Source organism: Pimephales promelas, chromosome 3 (assembly GCF_988280905.1).
Source record: "Pimephales promelas chromosome 3, fPimPro1.hap1.1, whole genome shotgun sequence".
Taxonomy (NCBI): domain Eukaryota; kingdom Metazoa; phylum Chordata; class Actinopteri; order Cypriniformes; family Leuciscidae; genus Pimephales; species Pimephales promelas.
The window spans coordinates 5,599,094-5,624,366 of NC_142771.1; the positions used below are offsets into that span (position 1 = coordinate 5,599,094).

Below are 25,273 nucleotides of genomic sequence, written 5' to 3' on the forward strand. Positions count from 1 at the left end.
AAAAAAAAAAAAATGTCTGCACATGCGCATAACCGGTAAGTAGCAAATCTCGATGGGTAGCACCGGCACAATCTGCATATTTTTAAACTCAAGACAGACATCACATCCTGATCCTCACAGTATAGCTGCCAACTGTGTTTCTCGCTTGATTTTTGCAAAAAGTCAAGAATTTATCAATCTTTTGACACTCGTCCTCTTCCAACGCTTTTTCTGGTCCGCTTTCAATCCCACAATGCACTGCGCGCTCGACGGAATTAATTGAAAACACTTGCTCGCTCCGTGCAGTGGACACACACCGTTAGGCCATGCAGAGTTTTACAAAACAAACAGCAGTCATCGTTTAAAGTACCACCTGAACCAAATCATTAGCTTATGCTGCATTCACACCATGTCTTAACTGTAATTAAGAGATGGGAACCCGACGATGAAGTTCTCCTCAGAGCGCTTCACGTCCTCAGACTCTGGAAATGTGCGTTTCCATGGCAACACTATCAGCCGAAATGAACCTGCAGCAGTCAGTGCTACAAGTAAGAGCTCCAAGTTGTATGTTCATTATTATTTTAATGCTTTGAGACATGGGCTAGTTGTTTAACGCCGTCTGTCGTGATGCTTTTACATGTTGTAGCTACGCGTTCACCATTTCACAAGATGTAAACAACACTGGTCCAGAAGCACTTCCTGTTTCAGTTTTTTAACACTACATAAAAGCTGGGATAAAATACAACCAACAGAACATTTAAAACTGAATCAAAAAGTTAAACAAACATCTTTAAGATGTTTTCTTTACATGTGAAATAAAGAAAACAGTTACAAACTGAAACAGGAAGTGCTTCTGGACCAGTGTTGTTTACATCTTGTGAAATGGTCTATAGCTTTAGGGAGCGCTGTGAAGAAGGTGGGATCTCATGCTAGCCTATTGCTAGCCTCTCTGAAATACTTTGAGTCTCCCAAGTTTTCCAGTGCCGTAAAAATAAGCGTGAAGGCCTGAAAAAGGACGCAGAGTTGTTTCTGCTCCACAATTGGTTTTGCTGTTTCACTAGTAACCGAGTCCAAGATAAGCTGTAATGTTAGCTCTAGTAACACAGGACAGTTTTGAGTTTCATTGTTTGTCTGGAGGTGGTCTGCTGATTGCAACTAACATCTCTTGATTGTATAACTAACGTTAAATCTTGTGTAACTTACTGTATGTTCAATTTATTCAGTGGCGGAGCCAGAGGGGGGTCCGGGGTGGCACTGGACACCCCTGACATGCGATTGGCCACCCCGGGTGCCACCCCAAAATTTTATTGGCAGTTGCTGATGCTGATTAATAATAATAATAAAAAAAAAACTTTCGTCAGCACGCGCGCATTTTTCAAACAGACGAGCAGCAGAGGACGAGAGATGGTTGCAAGTCAGGATACGTCTTCATCTTCACAGAAGAAACATCATATTTAAAGTAAGTTTTAGCATCAGGGTTGTTTACTCCGAATACATTAATATACGCATACAGTAGGCTACCATGCCGTGATGCGTTCTGGGTGCGTTTCCCGAAAGGTTGGCCAACTATGGTCGCAAGTCGGTCGTTAACGGCATAGTTCAATGACAACGATATTTTTGTTAGCAAACTAAAAGTGTTCGTAGAATTTGTATAATTGTTCTTTTTACCTGGGTGCAAAAAGGCAGCTGGAAAATGAATTAAACGTGTAGTGCTAGAATACTTTCCAAGTCATTACATTGAGTATTATAAATTCAGACGTTTGTGATACATAAAAAGAAAAAATAAGATTAACTTATCTTTTAAAATCGGACACGGAGCAGTTTTTTACATAAAAAATAAAACAAGATTATCTTTTAAAATCGTCCATTTTTCCTGTGCGTGAGACTGGAAAACCCGTAGTGGATGGAGGCGGAGTGATAACAGAACGCTTAGAGTGCAGAGAGGAACGGGCTTTGGCTCCAGTCCTGGCTTTGCGTCCGCGCCGTTATGAGCTCAACATCTGTCTCGTATGCACGTTCGCTCTAGATTAGAGGATATTTTAATTAACTAATTTGCGGTAAAACTAGTCGATCACGAGTGGCTCAACGGGTGGAACTATAGATAAACTCATCTTTTCAGGTATTTTAGTGACCGGCTTGACACATTAGCATGAGAAATCGGGGGTGTAGCGTGAGAATTGTCTCACACTCAATGCGTGAGAGTTGGCAGCCCTGCACACACTGCCCTACAAAGGCAAAGCACAGTAACGAAAATTACATATGATATTTGGTCAAAAATGAGTTAAGACTTGTAATGGGCTTTATGACATGTCTGTCTTGTGAAAAAATATCTGGGTTAAATTATGTCCTGTTTCGGAGATGCATTACCACATAATCTACACATAACATGTTTGACTGGCTGGTATAAAAAAAACTTTAAAGGCATTTTTCTCCGTTTCTTCATCAGAACCGCAGAATTGTGTTGTTTTAATTGATGGGCACTAAAATTTGTTTAAATTTTGAAGTAGATGTCTGCTTGATGACTGCTGTATCTAATTAAAAAAAAAGTTTGTAAATGTGATTTTTTTTTTTGTAAATAAACATAGCAGTTCAAAACAGACACATGCTACTGTATCTTATCTCCTTGGTGCTTCAGCTTTGTTTTCTGCTAATATTTTGGATGTTCAACACTTATTACAAACAGAGTGACCCAATTACTTCCACTGTGTGTGTGTGTGTGTGTGTGTGTGTGTACCCCCAAAAATAGCAGTGGCCACCCCCTGGCCACCCCATGTATAAAACTCTAGTTCCGCCACTGAATTTATTCCTTGCCATTCATTGGTCTTCTTTGCTTTATGTACCCTTTTCACATTTCCAGGGTTCTCAGATGCACAATTTAAATCGTAAGTGAATCGTAGACGACAGCGAATATATTTTTTTATTATTATCTAAAATTAAAGAAAAAAATCCACAATAGTGGACAGAGAGATAGAGAAAAATAGCCTATCAAATTCGCTGTGACTTCCTGAAAAATCAGGAAAAAAAAAACACCCTCACAGCAGCATTAATGTTTTTATTTTATTTTATTTTTTGTCATTTTCTGCCAATTTGTATTGCTTTTTTTAAAAAAAAAGGAAATATTTTAGTGCTGGGCAACGATTTATCGCGATTAATCGCATCCAAATTAAGAGTTTGTGTTTACATAATACGTGTGTGTAATTATTTTGTACATATAAATACACTCACATGCATGTATATATTTAAGAAATATGCATGTTTATATTGTATGTATATACAAAATGTATATTATATATATAATATGAATATTTTATAACACATTTTTTTTTAAATATACATGTGTGTGTATTTATATAAACAAAATAATTATACGCAGCATTATGTAAACACAAACTTTTATTTTGGATGCGATTAATTGTTGCCCAGCTCTGATTTTAAAAAGTGTTCATTTTCCTTCATGTTTGTGCATTTTGGGGGCGGAGCAATTAAGGGAGGGGTGTGTTTATATGGGTTGATTTGAAATATCAAGTGTTTCTACTCAGAAATCATTTACTGCACCTTTAGTTTTATGATCAGAGCTCTGTAGAGTTTAAAAATAAAATGCAGAGCAATACAATGACGATTGAGAGATGAACAAATAAACATTCCTCAAAAGCCCGACCGATAAAGGATTTTGAAGGCCGATACCGATACAAATATTTTTGGGTTTTAAAATCCGATATTCTGATATATCGGCCGATATTTTATTTATTTATTTTATTTATTTATTTTTTTTTAAACTGGACATGATAGTCACAAATGTTGTCATGCTTATTTGAGGTAAGAGAACTGATGGGGATGTTCTTTTAATTGTTATTCAAGCAATGTATCGTGACCAACTCAACGAGTGTTGCCAACAGGAACGGTGTAGAGTGCCCTCTGGTGGACAAACTATACAACTCCAACACTCATGACATGGTTCAAGCGTGTTTCGTCCGTTTTTATTTTATTTTTTAGAATTTTTATTTTTCATTTATCGGCCATTATAACTGCCGATACCGATAGTTTGGAAAATGCGCAATATCGGCCGATAATATCGGTCTGCCGATATATCGGTCTGGCTCCAATACATTATAAAGACGTGTATCATAACCTGGAGGTGGATGTTTTACAATTATACTAAAAGGCCTTTTACTTGCTAAAAAAGTATCCGTCATACGACAGTGTAGCCGAGTAGATTGTGTGCAACAGGTATTTTGTTAATTATTTGGAAATTTGTGTAGTTACAGCTAAAAAAATGTCAAAAGATCCACACGCCATTAAGCTGAACGGGAGCGTTGACAGCTTATTTAAGAAGCGGACGGGGTAAATATGTAAATTTCATGCTAATACACCTCAAAAATAATTGACATTTGTGCAATACGCGCTGAAGCTAAGCAGGCAAACCTTTGAACGGGCTGCTCAGCTGGGTTTCTGTACCACTTCATTATATTCATCCATTAACATGGACATTAAAACAGCACTTTATCAGCGGCCGATCCCCGGGGCGGACAAGCCCAGACGCTCCCGTGTGGAAATGAGCTTCTGTACCTGTGGCCTGCTGGAGATTGACTCATGTGTGTCATGGGTAATGAGGCATGTTGGATGACAAGTTCGTGGCTGTCAGGCACAATAAACAATAAATAGCAGTGAAAATTGGCCCTGGACAAAAGGCACATCCTTTTCGGCTGCAGATGAGGTTGCATGTGATGGATTGTGATTCACATGACATTGAGTTTGCTTGTGCATCGGTTTTTATGTACTAATTACTTAGAGCTACTTAAGCGCCGTGCCCAAGAGTACTGTTATTATTGATCAAGAACACGATCTCGCCAAAACTGTCCATATTTCACCTCATAATCAATAAAAGAAGAAAAAATGAGTCTTTTTAGCACCATTAAGATTTTGCTGAATCTGTTGAAGGATTGATTGATTGACAAGATACTGAAAAAAAATCATTTTTTTCCCTTCAATTTTTGAAATGCAAAATGTGTCTCCAAACAAAGTCAAATTAACTTCAAACGTTCAAAGTAGGTAAAAGGTGATACATTTTTAATGATTATTGTGTTCAAGAAAATATACATCAGAGTAACTTGCATGCCATTTTCCATAACATTCAGTACATTCACTTAAAAATCACAAATACATTCACTTGGCCTACACATAAAGATTTATTCACGGCTGAACAGCCAAACATCTCATTGAAAAATGTCAAAAGATATTGGATACAATGCAATTATGCTCCATATTTGATCACAGACATTCATTCTCGTACACGTATTAAAGGTTAACAGCCTCAATGACTTATATATTTAAAGAAAATTAGATGTACAATATTCTGTTGTTCAGGTATGAGCTCAAAAATAAACATTTATATTTTGCCTATAAAGATTTAAAGGATCTGGAAACATGTTTCTTACCCCCTTATTTGTTATTTTTTTGCATGAAGGCTGATCGTGGCTTTACATGATCTGTCATGTCCATACATTGGCAGTAATATAAATATAAAAGCTTCATGATTGTTCAAATTCTGGACATGAGCACATTTATTAATTCATCTTTTTTTGCTTCTTTTTTTTTGCAATTTTTTAGGAGACTTTTCCATAAATACATAAATGCTCCCTTAATGTAAATAATGTGTGCATGGGAAAAAGTTGATTGTTGCTTTATTAAAACACTTCTAAGGTGAAAAAAGATGGCAAATATTGTAGAAACAAACAAATAAATAAGAAATAATAAAGATCAGTTTGGGTGATATACAGTACAGTACAGACACTTTAGCAGCACCTTGACATTCTAGTCTATAGTTTTCATTCATTTGTATTCTGTACATACTTTATTACACCATTTTTGGCTGATATGACACAGATCTCACAGGTTATATAGATTAACCTCAAAGTCACCAGTAATAGAGCTCCTATTTCATGAACTTTCTACTGAGCAAGAAGGAAAAAAAAGCTGATTTGGTTACACTACATTACAGGGTCCATATTAATATAATTGATTACAATTTGAGAATAATCAGTATGCATAATTACAGGCTTCTCCACAAAATAATTGCATATTAAGAACATTTTTCATTACTGTTGCACACAAAAAAATATAAATCAATTGCCATGCTTCCTATTAGGGCAAGTTGTGCTTTTTTGTATGCCTTTAATTTACATCAGCAAACTGTGAACGTGATTTCGCCAAGTACGCCATTTTCCTGGATTAGCATCTTTGTTGTTCCCGTTGTTTTCGACCCCTGTTAAAATATTACCCCCTTAGCATTGATAGGTTTAGGATTAGTTGTGGGGGAGGGGTTGGGATTAGGGGCGGGGTTGGGGTTAGGGTGGGGTTAATATTAGGGGAGGGGTTGGGATTAGAGGCGGGGTTAGGATTAAGGGCAGGGTTAGGATTAGGGGCGGGGTTGTGATTAGGGGCGGGGTTAGGATTAGGGGCGGGGTTGGGATTAGGGGCGGGGTTGGGATTAGGGGTGGGTTGGGATTAGGGGCGGGGTTGGGATTAGGGGCGGGGTTGGGATTAGTCAATCAGATTCTGACTTCAACGAGGGAGGTAATAATTTGGCAGAGGGTCGAAATTCGGCACACCGGAACAACATTCCAATCAATGAATCAGATTTGCGGGACAAGTTTAGAGTAAATGTCAAGTTTAAGCTCACAACCAGGGTTTAGTGTGTCTACATCAGTGTTATTCACCAATCATTTCCCTCTGATTTTAGGGATAAGTTAAGGGTTAGGGTTCAGGGTAGGGATATGGTTTGGACTATATTTTCAGACAGGAATATAACAAAATATGCTGATCCAGGAACATGTCTTGCGTGGCAAAATGACCTGACAAGATAACGTAAAGTCCCCCTGTGGTGAAAATCTCATTTTTAATGTTGTTTATATGTCTGTGTGGTGGCAAACCATAGACATATACACTAGACGTCACCTTGCATGCGTCAAAATCGCCGCCATCTTGGAACAGGGGTGTTGTCATCATAGATATCTATATAAAGGCTAGATGTGTCGTCCGCGCTGCTGGCCAATGGAGGTCGACGTCAGCACCTGGCGGCCATCTTGTCACAGGCAGCTCGCTCACTCGTAACATTGTTTTAATGGTGCATGTACTTTTTAAATCACCGTAACTTGCTCAATTTTCTACCGATTTTCAAACGGTCTGGTTTGTTATAAACGGCAGAGATGTAGTTATGATACTGCATACTTATGAATAATAAGTGTATAAATAAATAATCATCCACAATTATAGCCACGTTAATAACGTTTGTAAGAAACCAAACCGTTTGTAAATCCGTCAAGATTTCAACGAGATAAGAGTATTTCTAACATCAGATACCACAGAGCCCGCCAGAAAGCCTGCCTGTGACAAGATGGCCGCCGGTGATGACGATAAATACTCCGCCGTGAGACATCTAGCCTTTATTTAAATATCTATGGTTGTCATAGGAAGTAGCTAAGTAACGCTGCTATCTCTGCCTTTACTTCGAATTAATTGATGGTGGCAGACTTTTGTGCTGTGTATGATGTTCACACAAATGAATCTGAACTAGGAACTGTTCCAAGATGGCGGCTCTATTGACGCATTCGTTCTAATGAACTGCCGTAGCCAAGGCGACATCTAGTGTACACATCTATGAATACAAACCATGTGCAAATTCATAAGTCAACACCATTGCTGAGTATTTCCTCCTTAAACCTTGAAAAAAAGAGTCTCAAAAACACGGTTAAAATCACTGACGTCTGACGTCACAAACTACCTAACCAATCACGTCGAAGTACCGGCAGGCTTTTGCATATCGTTAACAGCGAACTAGCAGGGGAGCCTCGAGAGATGCCAGGGTCACCCTGTATATTTTTCTGTTGATATGAAAAATTGGGTAGATTTATCAATACGCCTCGTTTGTATATTACGGTGTTATGATGAACTATATGCCTTTCTCCGCTGGTTGTTCAATCCGTTTGTAAGGATGCTGATTTTTAATCATATTAATTACCGTTATGTGTCCGGCGTTGTACAGAGCGACTTCACTCTGCAGCGTTTACCTCAGTAAATTGGCAGAGTTAATCTCTGAGATGGTGTGAGTGATTGGAGGCATATTCATATATTTTTATGTAATTTTGGCGATCAAAGATGTGTTTTAAGGGATAAGATTATTGACTACAGGGGGACTTTTATATGTCGGTCTATTCTCCTGAAATTGAAAAACTGTTGCCAACTTTTAGGAGTACAAGAGTGTACCTCAAACTAGCCCATAAAGCTAACAGACATGGACTAAAAGCCATATTAGACTAAAAGCCTCAATCTTTAACATGGACACTGTAATGGGAAGTGGCCATTTTCAGTTGTGTAAGAAAGCATTTTTACCACCATCACAGCTTTCAGCAGAACCACCTTCATTGCTGTAAGAAGACAGGTGAATACAGTCTTGTCTACGACAGAGATCATACATTTTTAAGTCTACCTTATCTACGAACATGTTCCCCGCTATATGCACCGCAGTTGAAGCACTCCAGATGGCAGCCTGTTACTCCACGCCGCCGTGAAGATAAATGAACGTGGTTTTCCCCCAATAGCTCACTCTGGAGAAAGTAATTGATTTTATTTGAAAAGCGTTCTCTTTTCCTCTTTCTTTTTTTTTTCTTGAGGCTGCCCAGCAAAGGATAAATGAGTCTGTGTGGTAGAAGTTTCAAAGTCTTAATTATTTAGTGTTTGCCACTGTGATAGAAAATCATTTCACGTACTGAGCAATGAGTGTCTTAGTATATCGATTGAAACGATGAAGAATAATTCCACTCTAAAGGTATTTTTTGCCTTAATTGTACATTTAACAGTCAGTTGCACCACAAGCTTTAAGTCTTTGCGTTTCATCTCCATCAGGCAGCGATACTGAAGCGGGTTTCCAACACAAGCCTTAAATATGAGCTTGTGTTGTTCGCGAGCAGCCCTTGGAGACCAACAACATATTAAACCAAAATGCCAGTGTTGTTTTTTAATGTCACAAAGGGAGAGAGTGCTCTGTCTCTTTGCTGAGAAGGTTAGAGTGGAAATGTGGTTCACATACAGTAACATCTTGTTGGCTCCAGCGTTAAATCCTTTTTCTGCATGTAAAATGTTGCTTTGGTTTGCAATCAACTGAAAAACATGCTAGCTAGGTCTTGGCGATACATTGAATACAGGCAATTTTATTGCAATATCTATTCTGACGGTATAAAATTAGGGAATACTGTGTAGCTATATCTGGAAAATGTTAAAAGTTTCGCTTATAAAGACAGTAAGCCATTTCTTTTTACAACATGTCAAAACAGAATCACATGTATTGGTTGAGCACCAAATATATGTACTTTGTAACCATAGTTATTTTTATAGCTACGGGGGGCACAAAATCGCGTTTTAAATTTTTTGGCGAGGAAATGGAAAAATATTGATGCATTTTTAGCCATATCGCCTAGCCCTAGAGACAAACTGGTCTTTTAATCACATCGATATGTATATTGGAGCAAATGGACAGTCATCATCGCCTGGAACGCAAGGGCAAGTGTCTTTTTTTTTTGCATTAATACATGTTATCGGTTAAAAACGACCACTCCTGCGTGTTTCATTGCCAGAGAAAGAACCTCATTTTGGCCGCGAGATGACTCAGAACCTGACGTTGGATCTCTTATTGAGGCACTTCCTAACAAACCGATCAACGCCTTCTGCTCGTCACCAATTGGAAGGACTTTCCCCAAGCTTGCCTGGCTCAGCCAGGGTTACGTTGGCAAGGCATCGCTTGAGTTGGCGATCAAGAGGATATGCAGACTGGTTTGCCGTTCTTGTCGTACTGGTACACCAGCATCTTGATGCAGTGCGAGTTGGCCGGCGAGATCCATGGGCTGCTGGTGATGGAGAAGTTGTGACTGGCGTAAAAAGGCGGAGGCTGCTTTCTACATCGGAATAACGCCTTTAGCACAGTCCCGGCCATCCTGCGGAAACGCTTGCTGATGAAACAATACAGGAAGAAGTTGACCCCGGTGTTTAGCAGCGCGAGCATGTTTGCCACATCCGTGACCAAGTGCAGCAATCTGGCGGGGCCGGGAGTCGCCGGCTGCGCCGTGTAAAGATGGTAGAGGATCATGAGGGTGCGCGGCGCCCACAGAACGGCGAACACCGAGGTGATAGCCAGCAGGATTGCCGTGGTCTTTCCGGTTGAGTATCCGCGAAGCCGGAAGCAGCTACGCCGGCAGCGGAGCTTGCGTACGATGATGGCGTTGAGCGAGAAGAAAACGGAGCAGGGGAGCAGGTAAACCGTGGCGCAGTGAACCCAAACCAACACGTGCTGCCCTGCACTGCTGCTCCGGCCACCGTTACTCGCTCCCGGGAGTCCGTGCCACAGCTCCGGCCACCAGTAGTACGGGATGCTGGAGATCAGGCAGCCGGCGTACACCGTCAAGATCACTTTGCGGGTTCGGGCCGGGTAGGATACGGTGTGGTAGCGCAGCGGATGGCACACGGCGATGTAGCGGTCCACGGTCAGGGGCACCGTGATCCAGATGGAGGTGTGGATGGAGGAGAACTCCAGAACCTGCACGGCTTTGTTGAGCGAGTGAGGCAGAGGCGCTCCCAGAATGAAGTCCTCCAAAAGGAAGTCCACGAACACGATCAGCAGCAGGACCAGGATGTCGGCTACGGCCAGGGCCAACAGGTAGTTGTAGGAAGATTTCTGCCGCCGCAGCACCAGCTGAGAAAGGATGATTACCGTGAGGATGTTTGCTGAGGAGCGTGAGAAGAAGATGGAGGTGGTGTGAAGAGAGAGGGAGGGAGGAGTGGGTGAGAAAGGGATGAAGTCAGGCTTGCAGGATAACAAAAATGCTTCTTTATTAAAGGATTAGTTCACTTTTGAAAAAACTTTTGCTGATAATTTACTCACCCCCATGTCATCCAAGATGTCCATGTCTTTCTTTCCTCAGTCGAAAATAAATTTAGGTTTTTGATGAAAACATTCCAGGATTTTTCTCCATATAATGGACTTCAATGGGAACCAGACGGTCCAAGGTCCAAAAGACAGTTTCAGTGCAAACTGTTCAAATGTCTTTAAACGACACCAGACGTTGAATAAGGGTCTTATCACGCGAAACTATCGGTTATTTCAAAACTTATTCCAAAAATGTACCTTTTCTAAGGACAAATGCTAGCCTTGCTCTGTTCTGTGAGGCACATCACGTAATACGTTATTACGTTTAAAAGGTCACGGGCGACGTAGCCGGAAGTACAGAATCAAAATCGTCCGACATCGTTGTTTTACCTTTTAATTCCTTTTTTTGTAAATGGCGTTTGAGTTAGTTTGCACGTTCAACCAATGCGTTCAACTTGTAAACACTGACTCTGTACTTCCGGCTACGTCGCCCGTGACCTTTTGAACGTAATTACGTATTACGTGACGTTGCAAACGCGCCTCACAGAATAGAGCAAGGCTAGCATTTTTGGAATAAGTTTTGAAATAACCGATCGTTTCTCATGATAAGACCCTTATTCATCGTCTGGTGTCGTTTAAAGGAATTTGAAGCTGCATCTGAAACTGATATTAACTGTCTTTTGGACCTCGGAGCGTCTGGTTCCCATGTAAGTCCATTATTTGGAGAAAAATCCTGGAATGTTTTCATCAAAAACCTTAATTTCTTTTCGACTGAGGAAAGAAAGACATGGACATCTTGGATGACATGGGGATGAGTAAATTATCAGCAAACGTTTTTTCAAAAGTGAACTACTCCTTTAAACTTACGAGTGCAAGAATGAATCATACAATATTGCATTGAGATGCACATTCACGTTCACACACACGTGCACTCATTCATACACATGCACGTTCAGATGTTGACACACGTGCACACAAATTCACACACGTGAAACATGATTCAATTCGTCCCTGTTTAGTTTTCCTCCACAGCTTTCACCTTTGTCTTATTGCGACCTTCTATAAAACCTGAACAAGCAGCCGCAACATGTGCACAATTACATCCAAGCGCTGGTGCAAATGCAATTCTCTGCATCCAGGTCACAATGACCCAGGAGAAAAGACCCAATGATACAGCATCCGCCCCTTCCTCTTCGAACCCTTTCACTGCTCTGCCATCCAAACCTGTATCGTTTGTTGGTCACGCTCAGGCAGAGTGAGATGTACGGGTGTAAGAAATGACCAGCGATTGCTGTGACCTCTCGCTGTGATGTAAAGAGCGTGCACACAAAAGTGCTGCCTTTGTTCAAGCCAAACACAGGCCTCACTACAATAGACCTCAGGAAACATTCTGGTGTGTTAACCTAAAAAGAAATTCACAGCCAATGTCCTACCTGTCGCCCCACCGTAGCCAATGGACGGTATACTGGATGAAAAACTTCAAAGTGTTTTGCACCCGTCTGCCTGACAGTCGTTCGGGCTGCTAATAAAGATGGCGTTGGATTACATATGCCAGTCAGGAGTCTGGAGAATCGCACTGCACAGTTCCACAACATCAGCTGATTACAAATTACAAAGACTCCAGCTTCAAAACTCACACATTTGCATAAACGCCTGCAATCTCAGGCAGGCACACAAGCATCCTGTTATAGATGTATCGAAATATTGAGGGACAGACAGAGATGCGTTTCATCGATAATCAAGTTTGAAGAAAAGTTCTCTTTTACCTCTTAAGGAAAAAACGCAAATCTATCTCTCTCACAGTTGATCTCCACGCGCAAATAAAACACTACGCAGTCATTGGAGCACTGTTCCCAGAGGAAAATTGTATTGCCCATTTGGAGGCTTAATTAAAGTGTTTTTAGGTGTGTGGTCAGAGGAATAGCATTAGCACACTACTACTATTATTTTTGCAGAGCTAGAATGCTTATTAAATGTGGATTAAACCCCATCCTTTACTCCTTCATTATGGCAAATCCATGAGATCCTTCGTTAATTTGTATTTTATTGATACAAATGACTAAATAAATAATAACTCCTCTTCTCTTGTGTTTACAGACAGGTTAAATGACGCACAAATGTGATGCTGAATGCTAATTGGCTTTAAAGGAGTAGTTCACTTTTAAAAAATAACTTGCTGATAATTTACTCACCCCCATGTCATCCAAGATGTCCATGTCTTTCTTTCCTCAGTCGAAAAGAAATTAAGGTTTTTGATGAAAACATTCCAGGATTTTCTCCATATAATGGACTTCAATGGGAACCAAACGGTTCAAGGTCCAAAAGAGAGTTTCAGTGCAAACTGTTCAAAGGGCTTTAAACGATTCCAGACGATGAATAAGGGTCTTATCTAGTGAAATGATCGGCCATTTAAAAAAATAAATAACAAAGTTTAAGTTTTATAAGCTCAAATGGTCGCCTTGCTCTGTTCTGTGATGTGCGTTTGTGACTCTCCTGTTTGAACTCGTTTATCAAAATGAATGAATCTTTTTTCGTGTCATTTGGTTCATTCAACGAACTAAATGAAGTTGACTCGGGAAAAGATTCGTTCATTTTGATAAACGAGTTCGAACAGGAGAGTCACGAATGCGCATCACAGAACAGAGCAAGGCGAGCATTTGAGCTTATAAAACTTAAACTTTGTTATTTATTTTTTTAAATGGCCGATCATTTCACTAGATAAGACCCTTATTCATCGTCTGGAATCGTTTAAAGCCCTTTGAACAGTTTGCAGTTTGCACTGAAACTCTCTTTTGGACCTTGAACCGTTTGGTTCCCATTGAAGTCCATTATATGGAGAAAAATCCTGGAATGTTTTCATCAAAAACCTTAATTTCTTTTCGACTGAAGAAAGAAAGACATGGACATCTTGGATGACATGGGGGTGAGTAAATTATCAGCAAAAGTTTTTTGAAAAGTGAACTACTCCTTTAAATCTCCCTTGTGCCTTTGTTGGACGCATTTTGGAAAGCATACGATGTTGCATTCTTTGAATATGTAGTTTCATTACAATACGTTATAACCTCTAAAATTAATGTTTCCCATTGGTTTACAGACAGGAAGTGAACAGTGCTTGGGAAGCTTGATTTGAAAAACTTTCGTGTATGCCAAGTTCAGAAAAGGGCTGTGTTTGAACCCCCTATACCCTCATTCACTAATCCCTACATTACTGCACTTGAAGTGAACGAGTGAATGAAAACAATTGAGTGAATTCAGACACCGAGTGCCTGTCTATACCTGTATGATATTACGCTGAACCCACATTGGACCAGCGGTTTGGAAAATGGATGGATGATTCAGATGTGGGCGCCATCTTCTGGCCAGAAACGGGAATTCATTCGACCATCACAGTGCATTATGGGTATTGTCTAGCCGTTGAGTGTGCATCGCTTGTACACTCATTATTGCGGTGCATTGTGGGATTGAATGAGTGCACTGAAAGACTAACACAAGACGCATCGCTCGTATTGTTTTGAATGGGGAAAATGGCGGAACAAGTCCCGCCTTCTAAATAAGAGCCAATCGCGTCACCGCAGCTGCCGTCAGAAGCTCCGCTTCCAAAGCGCATTAGCTTGATCCAGCCTGAAGTGTTGTTTTCTGTCATGATTCGAGCGAAACAAAATTTACGAGACAGTTGTCAGATTTCATTGGTGATTTCATTGGAGCTTGGCAAACAGTTTTGGTGAATTTGATGTTTCCCCATTCAAAGAGATACTGTAGGAGATGCGCTTGCATGACTGAGAGGCGTTTCAAAGATGTCCTCTGACTGAAAGGGCTTGTCTTAAAGTGACTTTGAAATGGTTTTGTCCACTACAAATGGCTGTCCCTTCATAGTGCACTGGTCCAATCTAAGGGTATGGGGCAATTTCGGAAACAGTTTAATAATTATTAGTCTTTAGTATATTATTATTGTCAAATGATTCAACGCAGTTTTGAATTCTGACTCAACATGGTTCAATATTCGAGGCTACAGAACCTTCATTTCTAAAATGAATATATATATATGATAAGTTAATTTGAGTTGAGCAAATCTCAGCACAATTAAGGGCTCTTCTGAAACGTGGGATCTTTTATAAAGAGAAAATCCCGAGATTCAAGAGACATGTCTCCTCTTGATGCCGTTGCTTTCTATGGAAACAATACAGATCTCATTTTAGATTTGTCTTTCTTTTCTACAGGCTACACAAAACAAGCTTTCCGGTGTCAAACTCACTCCTTTTTTTCCCTTTTTTGTGGATCACTAACAGGATAATGAAGGTTATTTTTGTGTCTGTTTCTGTGACAACAGCCTAAAATAAATTTCAACATTTTTTGTCATAGTAATGGATGTTATCTGTGAAACTGAATGACTCACTTCTGACTCGCATGTGTTCATTTAATCCTGACAGTTTGTTTCAGTGAGTCTTTAAGTTATCGGGCCGTGGATCTGTATGTCCTTGGCTGTGTGGATCAGTTTGTCAGTGTGTGTTCATGTGTATCAGAGTGTCACTAAGGCTGCAGTCCAAAATAAAACCCAGATTCACCAAATCCCACTCTCAACTCCCAGTTATACTTTCCTTGTCCGCTTTATTCCTCCTTTATACTCCACTGTCCATTGTCCTTTTGTTTGTGGATTTGGCTTTCTCTGGATTAATCTCTCCGCTGAGAATGTACTTTATTTAGACAAACAAAAGGGATGCACTGCGCCCTGGAGCTCGTACATTTCCTGGCATTTCCATTTAGTTGGTCAACACCGTAAGTATATTGATTTCACTTCAATTTAAATGGCTGTTTGCTTTCAATTCACTTGTGTTTGTGTCAGAATGGAAAACTAGAGTATTGTTTACATTACATACTTGATTCTGCATGCTTTTCTTTCATTATATAGTATATAGTCTACAGTATTGGGCAGATGTTGTTACACGACCCTTGCAATGTTGGGGGTTACATTCAACAGGTGACATCTTACAAAGTTTATTTTATTATTTTTTTTGCATTGTAAAATTGTCTAAACTTTTGTCAGTTCAAATAAATAATGAGTTTGTAATAATGAAACTGTGCAAAATATGCAAATACTGCAAAAGAAACATTGCTGATGAGATCTCTTTGCTATTTCATTTGTTTTTCCATTTGTGGCCCACCTGGGATTAAAAAGCTTTTTCGTCGATCGGATTGCAAATAAAGAGTAAATATTATGGGAAGAGCGCTGGAAAGAAGGGATTTAAACTTTGTCAGCTAAACACCCAAGTTTGTTTTAAAGGGGAAATGAAACAGTCAATATAGGTAACATGATTTACAAGATGGATTTCCACTATAATCAACAATTATAGAAGAAACATGACAAATGTAAACATATGAAAGAAAAAAAAAGGTGAATATGACATGACAAGAATATGATTGCAGATATCGTGAACAATGTTTATGTGCAGTTTGTTAACATATAACATTAGACGTCGTCTTTTTGTCTAATGACTGTACCTAACATTAGTCGTCCGTGGTCAAAACACTGATGTAAACACAGTTTGATGTCGCGATATTCGATGCCCAGAGCCTGTTAAACTGAAGCCAACCAACCCCGTGACGTCACCTGCACAATGGCGGCGCCCTGGCGGCAAAAGATATAACGTTTTTTCTTTTATATGTTTGTCATGTTTCTTCTGTTGATTATAGTGGAAATCTATCTTGATTGACTGTTTCATTTCCCCTTTAAAGATGAAAAACATCCCAATCATGATGTTCTCTCACCATTCCTGATTTCTAACACAGACTTACTGCCCACTGAGCAAATGATGTCCAAAACACGTCTTTTCAACGTCTTTGTCATAAAGTCGGACGTTGAAAAGATGTCCACCGAGGAGTCTTTTTGTAACGTGTTCTGCACGTCCGATATAGACTTTCATCGAACTATCATACAAGTTTAAAAACTAGTTCAAATGTGGCCATTGTGGACATATTTTCAACATAACTTATGGTCTCATTTAGACAATTTATACTGCTCTGGACCAAATAAACACTCTCAGGATGCATTAAATTAAAACTCATGTTTATTTCGATGTAATTTCCTTACATTGTTTAGATGGTGATATTTCATTTTGTCACCATTGTGGTGATCAGTGTTTGCTTTAGTTGGGCTCTTGGTCCCAATAATTCATACATTAGCTTTTCTTTGGCTGTTGTGACTGTGTGTTTGTATAACACCATTGTTGTGGCAGAGAAAGCCAAGAAAAAGTCAAATTGGATGTCAGCAGCTCTTTGCTGATGATGAGAAAAGCATGAATTATTTGGGCCAGTAGCATTAAAATGATCACTTAGGGTTCGGCTGGTCTTGTGGATATCAGAGCAGAAATGAAAACTGCTGTTCTCCGTATGTTTTTTTCTTCGAGTTCATATGTAAAGTGCAAGCTTATTTCGTCCATTAGATCGAAAGATCTGACAAAAACCCTCCCCTCGACGAAATCAGGACAGAAGTGGTTGAAAGTGGACAAAGAGACGGATCAAAACACACAGGAATGTGTCTCCCTCGTCTACCTGTGATCCGATCGATTAAAACGCACCTAGTCTCCTGCTTCTCCGATGTTTGTCCTATGAATGAGATCTCAGTAATCTCACATTCATCTAAAAGTATTTCAGAAAAGATCTTAACGTTGTGTCAAACTGTGCTCAGATATAACAAGATAAAGTCTGCGATGAACTTTTCCCTCTGGGTTCAGCAACTCTCGGGTTTCCAGACTTTCTGGATGGTCATGACCCGAACACAAAAAAAGCTCACAAGCACTTTCCTCATCGAGGCCGTGAGCTCTCAGAGAGCCCTGGATCGTTTACCTAAATTGAAAATCATTGGCTCCACCTCTTAAGTGGCAAATAACACCACCAGGGTAATGTAGAGCCGGCCAGAGGATCGTTACGGTAGATCTGTGACCTTCCAGGATAGTCACTCTCCGGATAAAAACCCTTCATCTTTAATAGAAATCACCAAAACACATCCATCAAGCAGTCCTTCAGTTCAGAAAGGCACGAAATAAGACTAACCGCTTCCAATTAGTGACCTTTATGAGCTTAACCTCCAGCAATCGATCAAACGGGCATGAGCTCATCTCAACACACTCGTATTTCTGTGGTTTGGGGTGTATACAGTACAATCATAAAATGTTCAAGTTTTATTAAACTGTAAATTACAGATTCTCACAAGTTGCCTCTTAGTTCACAGCCATGCAGACCTTGCGTTATTTGAAGAAAATTATTATTTTTTTAAGCAACATGAGCATGTGTGAGGCAGTGTGTCTAATTTAAATAGACTTACACCTGAACGTTGTCTTTGACGTCAATGTCTCTTCCTTGTTAAAAGCTTTTTTTGCCGCTCTAAATATGCAATTATCATTTAGCATATTTTTGTTTCAGATCAGACATGCATCCCACTGCTTTTAGTTTTAAAAAAAACTTTTGCTGATAATTTACTCACCCCCATGTCATCCAAGATGTCCATGTCTTTCTTTCTTCAGTCGAAAAGAAATCAAGGTTTTTGATGAAAAAATTCCAGGATTTTTCTCCATATAATGGACTTCAATGGGAACCAAACAGTTCAAGGTCCAAAAGAGAGTTTCAGTGCAAACTGCAAACTGTTCAAAGGGCTTTAAACGACACCAGACGACACCATCAAAATGAACAAATCTTTTCCCGAGTCAAATCGTTCATTTCGTTTGTTGAATGAACCAAATGACATAAAAAAAAGATTTGTTCGTTTTGATAAACGAGTTCAAACGGGAGAGTCACAAACGCGCATCACAGAACAGAGCAAGGGCTTATAAAACTTAAACTTTGTTAAATATTTATTAAATCTTTTCGCTTGATAAGACCCTTATTCATCGTCTGGAATCATTTAAAGCCCTTTGAACAGTTTGCACTGAAACTCTCTTTTGGACCTTGGACCGTTTGGTTCCCATTGAAGTCCATTATATGGAGAAAATCCTGGAATGTTTTCATCAAAAACCTTAATTTATTTTCGACTGAAGAAAGAAAGACGTGGACATCTTGGATGACATGGGGGTGAGTAAATTATCAGCAAAAGTTTTTTTAAAAGTCAACTATTCATTTTTATGCAATTTTACAATTAAGTGGTGATCTACATTTAAAAAATAAATAAAAAATAAGGATTGCGAAAGCAAAAAGGTGATTAAAAATGATATATTTGCAGCGTCTAAAATGCACACTTTCCTTCAGACATTATTTTAAAATGTATCATGTTCCTTGATATATAAAATGCTGTTTGTTACTGTAAAAACAACCTCACTCTTCACCCCACCCGTTCTCTGTGTTTTTCTCACTTTCTGTGCTCAGTGCCTTTGAGAGGTTTCTCTTCTTCACCTTCATCATCCACCCAGAATCACTGCCAGGTGTGATGACTTTCACACAGCGCTGAATAAAGACACTAATCTCGTCTCATCACGCTTCTTGTTTGTCCCACAAACCCGCACCAGAGTCGGAAATCCAAGCCGCTACTTAGCATCCGAGCAACAGGAAGGCTGACTGCCTCCGACAGCAAATGAAAATATTTGTGTAAACTGCTCAGGCTGAGTGCTTCGCTCAAGGGCACAGTGATTTATCTCAATCTGACAAAAGAAATCATTCCGCTGAAACTGTGCCACACGCCACCCGACCTGCGAGGGAAGCTTCGATTAAATGTGCAGCTCACCTGCGAATAATACCAATTGTCATCAATAGGCAATCAACCTCCAATTGTGTATAGGGACAAAACGTAATCTTAAAAAAATTAAACGCCTGAGGCCAATTATTAATATGACGACTACTCAAGATGTTCTTGCTCCCCAGGTCATTCCAGTCCGAGCCGGATCTAATTTCATCATCTGTGGGATAACGGGTATTTCTAAGCTGGTTTATGATTACAAGTCCATGGAAATGATGTGAGACTCTGTATTCACACAGATGACCTTTGGAAACCTGTTTTCCCACAGTTCTGACGTCCCACAAGGTTACGTTACAAGGATGTACTTATCAAGATTGAGTGGGAAAAAAAATTCAACTCGGCCACAAATGTGATTGTGAACATGTATCCAAAAGCATGCGGATTGTGCACTAAGCAATCTCCGTGAAAAACTGTATTGATGGATTGCAAATGTGGATGTCTCTCACCCCTCACAAAGCCATGCATTAAACAACGAGACTTTGAGGAAGTATTGATCGCCCACAAATGTGAACATAGCATGCACTCACAGCATGCACTTCATAAACACATGCACACTAATGATCTTACCGGGCAGGCCGAGGCACAGCAACGAACTGTAGTAGATGATGGGGAACTGTCCGAGAGGGCAACCGCGAGGACTCCAAGAGCTGGAGTTGGTGGACAGTACGGTGAAGATGTGGCTGTGCTCCATGGCAAGCTCCGGAGAGGAGACGAACCACAGCCGGACCGCAGGACGAGCTGAGGGAGAGCCGGCTGGCACGTGTGAGGGTCGGAGAACGACTGCGAGTGTGTGCGCGTGGACGAGAGGAGATGAAGTCGGGCGATGTGATGGGAAGAGAGGCAGGGATGTGAGGAAGAGTGTGTGTGTGAGGTGAGAGAGAGAGAGAGAGAGAGGGGGGTGTTAGAGCTGGTGAACGCAAAAAAGGTGAAAATAAGTGACGAGAAAGGAGGGGGGTGTGAAGGAGAAGAACACTGGAAGAGCGAGAGGCGTGAAGAGACGATTGGTGTCGACACCAGCGAGAGGTGACACACTCGTGCGGATGAAGGGCGACCCGCGAGTAAATAAGAGCTGTAGCATGACTCGGCTAGTTCACACCACAGTGATGCTTAGCATTCGGGCAGTTTGTCATTATGTTGGGGAAAATCAAAAGCTAGATAATAAATATTAGTTAACAAAAATTATAATAATACGTATCATTATTATTATTATTAGGGATCTTCCGATACCATCTCTTTCCGGAACGTGTAAAATACGTTTAGTGTTTGCAAATACCAGTATTTTTGATAACGTATCGGAACCGTAAAAAGACCTGTTGCTTTATTTTGTTTATTAAATAGATGTTAACGTCTTTTTAACTGGTGATTTTCATGCTTAATTGTGCCTGCTAAAATGTATTATACAAGCTTCTGTTCGTTTAATTGTTGTGTTGTATTTTGCATTTTATTAAAGGGGTCATAGCATGGATTTTTTACATTATTTTAATATGGTCCTTAAAGCTACACTGTGTGATTTTTACCGACATCTAGCGGTGAAAAGGTATATGACCATCCAGTGAATATTAGTTTCTGTTCCTCTCAATTACGATTTCGTTTTAACTCCTACGGTGGCCAATGTAGTCCAAGATTAACATGGCTTCCAGTTCGACCGCGTCCATGAGTGTTAAGCGAAACGTAAACGCGAAAGGCGAAGCTTTAATTAACACGTATGTCTCTCTTTGGCTAATGTACTTTTAAGATGGAGGGGCAACATGGCGACCGACATTAGATTCCCTTACCCGTGTGTGTTTTCAATGGCATATTATACACTCACGACAATACTTTATTACTTGAACGAAGTAAATATACATTAATGAGCACATATATTTTTGAAAGAACTAAGTGTTTTTAGCTAAGAATAAACTAAAAGAGTTACACAGTGTAGCTTTAAGGTTCACTTATAATGCAGATTTTTTTTTGTGCAATGTGTTTTTTTTTACAGTTTTCAAGGCACGGGTTCTTTAAGGCTTGTTATACGCTAACGTCATTGCAGGAAACCGTCTCAACGGCCACTCACTATGGGCTCTATGCACGGCGTTATTTCCGGTGAAGGATTAAGGATGCTCGATAACTTCCGCCGATCGTAGAGTCCAATGCAATAGCGAGAATTTATATTGAATTTTATACTCCATGGTTATACTAATGAAACGTTAGTCACAAAAACAGATAAAACAGACACCCCTCGTTGTGTTTATGCTTCTTTTTAAAATTATATTAAATAAACATAACTATATATAAAATTACATCTAAACGTATGTACGTTTCGTTTCAAAGACGGGAGGACAGTAAATTTTGAAGACTCTGCCATAATCCCGTTTTCTCCGGTTTTCCTCCACTTTAATCTACACTACCGGAAATGGACAAGCATCCTTGCGTCAAATGCGGAACTTATGCGTGCATATAGCCCATTGCACTCCAGTAAGTGTTTTGAAAATATTATCGTTACTCTTCCATCCAGTGTAGACCGCGTCAGTGATTTATAATGTTTTTTTTTTTTGTTTTTTTTTTTTGCTTTTGAAGTGACACTCACATCCAGTGTAGGAAAACGTCAGCGTTTAAGTGACTTAACTCCAGTGGGCGGGGCTTATGATGCGATGCTGTTAAACTATTCGTCGATGTTTTGCTCAGGAGGCAGTCATATGCAAATTAATTTGCCCATGTGGCGTCACAAATCCCTCAATATCACAATGAGACGTTTATGGAGCTTGATTAAATAAATGCTTTGTTTATGAGGAGGATGTTTTAAGCTACGAAACTTGCAGGATGTTTTCATGGCATAAAGACTTCTTATATGTCAAAAGATCAAGGCAAATTTGATTTCTCATTTCATGAGCCCTTTAAATGGCAGTGCCGATGAGAGCTGCCACAGTGCCGAGTTACTGTAATCACATGGCATTTTCCTGCAATAGGGATAATTAAATTATTCATCCAAATTACATTTTGCTTGGTTTAACAAAAACGTTACAATAAAGCAATATTGAATAATAATAGAAATTTGTGCCCATGTGAACATATATTGTGAACTATATCTATATAATATATAATGTTATGAATATGAAGAAAGAACAAGTTAAAATGTTCAAAACCAATATAAACGAGCAACCTTCGTGCAGCACAAAACCTAAACGTGAGCTCAAAGCAAAAACACGGCACATTAATTTCCTATCATTAATTTTGCATATAATCATTTAGACACTAGTCAAATGCAGCGGTGATTAAATTTGTGTGACAGTGATGAAAAGCACATGCTCACCATTGCTGTGGGTCACAGAGTGCATTTCTCCAGCACCTGTTTACTTTGCATACTTGATCAGTCATATGTGTGATGTGGAAGGGAAAAGGCTGATTTTCTCTATGCCGTTCTTCTCATAAAGTCATTTTCCCAGTAAATGAGTGTGAAGGGATGGAGAGAACACGGTCCGTTTAATAAAATATAGCTCAGTGACGCGCATTGATTACCGAGAGCGACAGGATGGCAGGTCTTTCCTCATGTTCACACACAGGCCTGAGGCTAAATGGAGCAAATACTGCTCAGTGATCTACTTTACTGATACTCACTGCTTCTTAGACGGCAGAAGAACTGATCTTTAAAGACAACGAGTTTATTTGTTAAATATCGATTCGAATATTAATCAGATGAGATGAAGCTTCACTATTATCACGGCACAAGTTAATTACAGAAAGACATCTCTAACAGCATTATCCATCAGCCCGGCTCTTAGCGACAGACCGTATTAATAATGAATCGCAGCCCGGTATGCATAACTGTTAAATTAGATGTTTGATTTTTGTGAAGGGTTCTAGGAGTTCACGCATGCCTTTTCATTTGTCATGCTCTCGCTCTCGTTTAAGAAAACGGTGGGCGTTGACAAGATTGAATATAAGAAATCTTAATTAGAATTCCTACAGGTAAAAAAAAAAATAACAAAAAAATGGGAGAATGTGAAATAGACAATGAGGAGAATAGCACCACACACTTGATACTGAGTTAAAGTAGTGTGAAGATCAGACGAGCGAAGACTTTCTCACTCAATATTGGGCGAGAAATCGACCAAGACACGTCTAATCCTGTCAGAAATCAGAATCACAGTGATACTCGAAACCTTGAACTGCCCATTAGTTAGTTGTGCCAAAAGGTATGGCATTCAATTACACTGCAAATGTTCTTTAGCCAAATATAAAAATCTGTGATTTTTGTGCCCCTCTTTGTTTGCACCCCGAATCGAAGCGTTATGTTGCATGTTGATGTCCATTCGAAAGAGAGATATGCTGATCATGGTTTTAGTTGTTTTAGGAGGCGTTTGTATATTGGTCATATTTCAGATAACATATTTTAATGAAAATTTTTAATCATCTCATCTGTGTGCGTTTACCTTTAAGACCGGATTGCCATTAAGCCGGGCAAACGCGTCTGCATCATTTTGATCGGTGTCGGCTTTTTATTCCACGTTTTAATCTGCTATAGAGCCTGAGAAATTAAGATTTTAGTAGGCTTTGACTAATTTTTACTAATATTTTAAAGGGATTCTTCACCGAAAATGACAATTCTGTCATAATTCGTAAATTAGTATGTCATAGTATTTTTTTCTCTCTATACTCAATGGTGCCCCATCAACTGTTTGCTAATGCTAACCCATATTCCTTTGAGTTCAGTAGAAGACAGAAATGTATACAGGTTTGGAACAACATGAGGGTGAGTTAATGACCGATTTTTAATTTATGAGTGAACTATCCCTTTAAGAAGAAACCCGCGCGCTACGGCCTTTCGTCACGCCCATTACCAACCAGAAGAGCTGATTAACTCACGTGATCTGACAGTAAAGAGAGCGATCCGCAGAATCGCTCGCGATTTAAAAACAAACAACGACCGATTCTGAGCAGCCGATTGACCCTCTTCCTGGTTGTACGTTTAATTCAGGTAACCACCATCTCACCTATCTATGTCTAAATGTAGATATATCTAAAGGACGAATCAAAAACGTGAAGTCCTGACGAGAGGGTAGCCTATTCACTAATTAAATATCATTTATTCGATGATTCACTCATGTAAGCTATACACTTACATTTTGAGATTGTCATATGTTCTTTCTTTGTTAAATTTCTTTATGGTTTATTGCAATAAGAAAAAGTAAAAAAAAAGAAAAGAAAGCTATACACTTACAAAACATGCTAACGTTAAAATGCCACCACTGCTATTTATTTTTACTACAACAAAAAATATAAATATATAAAACTATAAAATACATGATAGAGTGATTCAGACAGTTTAATACTGTAAGGAAGTGTGATTATTTAATAAATTAATATTATTATATTCTATGTTCAGTATAATGACTACACCATGGCATGTTTTTTAATTGAAATTTATATATTGCACTGTCTAAAGCAAATTTCTCTTGCTTGTTGAAGCTATTTCTGCCTGACTGATTCAGACATATGAAATGTTATTTTTGAATAAAATCAGTTCATTTAGATCCTGCGACATGACTGTAAACCAGCACCCACAATAGTAATATTTATTGTAATTTATCATGTGTTGCGAACTAGGCAGGCTAGTTAGGCTATTGACTGTGGTAACCTAAGTTCAGTCCCTTCTCATTTTTTTTTTAAGTCATCCAATTTTA

General features: G+C 39.4%; 1 protein-coding gene across 1 annotated transcript; it reads right to left on the reverse strand.

Annotated features, from left to right (window-relative positions):
- Positions 1-5,029: 5,029 nt before the first annotated feature.
- Positions 5,030-20,490, reverse strand: gpr139 (G protein-coupled receptor 139). The gene is made up of 2 exons (XM_039652130.2): positions 20,181-20,490; positions 5,030-10,752 (listed from the first exon to the last, which is right to left on the reverse strand). The coding sequence occupies exons 1-2, from the start codon at positions 20,302-20,304 to the stop codon at positions 9,785-9,787; spliced, it is 1,092 nt and encodes a 363-aa protein (XP_039508064.1). The 5' UTR covers positions 20,305-20,490; the 3' UTR covers positions 5,030-9,784.
- Positions 20,491-25,273: the final 4,783 nt, after the last annotated feature.

What these genes read in the sequence shown, in the direction of transcription:
- gpr139 (XM_039652130.2), bottom strand. Translation starts at nt 20,304, where the DNA reads ATGGAGCACAGCCACATCTTCACCGTACTGTCCACCAACTCCAGCTCT. An exon ending in GCTGTGCCTCGGCCTGCCCG is followed by an intron (nt 10,753 to 20,180) that starts GTAAGATCATTA and finishes CACGCTCCTCAG; the next exon opens with CAAACATCCTCACGGTAATC.